The sequence below is a fragment of the Montipora foliosa genome, chromosome 12, assembly GCF_036669935.1.
Source record: "Montipora foliosa isolate CH-2021 chromosome 12, ASM3666993v2, whole genome shotgun sequence".
Taxonomy (NCBI): domain Eukaryota; kingdom Metazoa; phylum Cnidaria; class Anthozoa; order Scleractinia; family Acroporidae; genus Montipora; species Montipora foliosa.
Window position 1 is genome coordinate 41,716,027 of NC_090880.1, and position 1,409 is coordinate 41,717,435.

The 1,409-nt window shown below is 40.8% G+C and overlaps 1 protein-coding gene across 1 annotated transcript in view; it reads right to left on the reverse strand.

The window, feature by feature from the left end:
* LOC137980358 (cholesterol 24-hydroxylase-like) overlaps positions 1-866 on the reverse strand; it is a 10,370-nt gene extending 9,504 nt beyond the window's left edge. Inside the window, exon 1 of the mRNA XM_068827771.1 lies at positions 138-866. Within this exon, the coding sequence (XP_068683872.1) occupies positions 138-740 (603 nt within the window). The 5' untranslated portion in view covers positions 741-866. The remainder of the gene's footprint in view (positions 1-137) is intronic.
* Positions 867-1,409: the final 543 nt, after the last annotated feature.

The following is a 1,409-nucleotide window of genomic DNA, read 5'->3' on the forward strand; positions in this document are numbered from 1 at the left end:
AAAATGGTCTATTGGTCACTGTGACAGACAGTCGAGGAGCGATTTCACCCGATAACGTTAGTCTTCTTATCGCACCATTGCTATTCATAAGCAAATAAGTGACTTGCGTTGGTGTTATCTTAATGTTTTCTACCTACCTTTCCGATGACATCTAACGTTACTCTGGCAAACTCCTCTGCCATGTCTACAACAGTTTTGCCATCCGCCATTTCATTCAGGTGGTTGAGAAACAAATTACAGCTACTGTTGAATGCTGACATCAGGTTCATCAAATAGCGGCGGTGAAATGCTGGGTTTATGAGGGACCTGTGCTTCTTCCACAAGTCGTGATCCAATACGGTTACCAATCCATTTCCTGAAAATCTCTGCCCGAACGTGTAGGCCATTTTTGTATAAAGTCGCGGACTTTTTGGTAGATTAAGAGTAACGAGACATTGTTTGGTGAGCTCTGGATCTGTTACAAAAATAAAGGGTAGGTGGTATATCCACATTACAACTACAGGCCCGTAGGTGCTGTGAAATTCTTGCATCAATTGGTGAAATATTTTGCCCTTTTCTTGGTTTCTGATCACAAGAGCCAGGTTACCCGAAAAAAAACTGTCCCTTTTCGGTCCGGGAAGATGTCTGTACTTCCAGTGAAGGTAGACCAAGTAAATGGAAATTGCTGTAAACGAGAAACCCACCAAAAATAATGCAAGTGCAATCACGATCAAGAAAATCGCCGACAAAAGAGGAGACATATTTTCTTCTGCGACGGAAGAATATGGCGGAGAGAGATCTGGAACGCTTTTTGAGAAAAGAAAAAAACAAGAATATTGGACTAGAGACTTCGGATAGTGGACAGGCCAGCACAGATCATGTAGAACTCAGTTTTCTTTTACACTGAATACAGGGAGGAAACTCTGAAAAGCACAATTGGTAAGGCATAGTAAGGCCTACTGCATGAGGCAGTTACAAAAGTCGGACTAGATCAACTTTGATTGCTCACCTCGGATCGACGTAAAAAAGTGATAGATGATAGTAAGGCCTCGAGAAATCCACCCTAGCACTGGACATCGCATCAATTAGTTCATTAACGTCAAAATACCTCTCGTGATTTTGAAGCATTTGGAATAAGGTCCTGGTTATGTGGGCCCGGTTGTCCGAGAGCCGATTAACTTAATCCAGGATTAGCCTTAATTTCTGTTTCATGTTTCAACTTTTTGGTAAAAGTTTCTTGTGCCTATTTTTGTTTTTCAACATTGACTTCTTGTAATGCAGTAAAGTTTCGCCGAATATCAGCATTGAACAGCATTTGTGAGTAGAGAAATCAACTCCTTGATTAATTTTTAATCTAGGATTAGCGTTAATCGGCTTTTGAACAACCGGGTCCTGGTTCTTAAAATTGCTTTTTGGAAGATTTTTGAGAT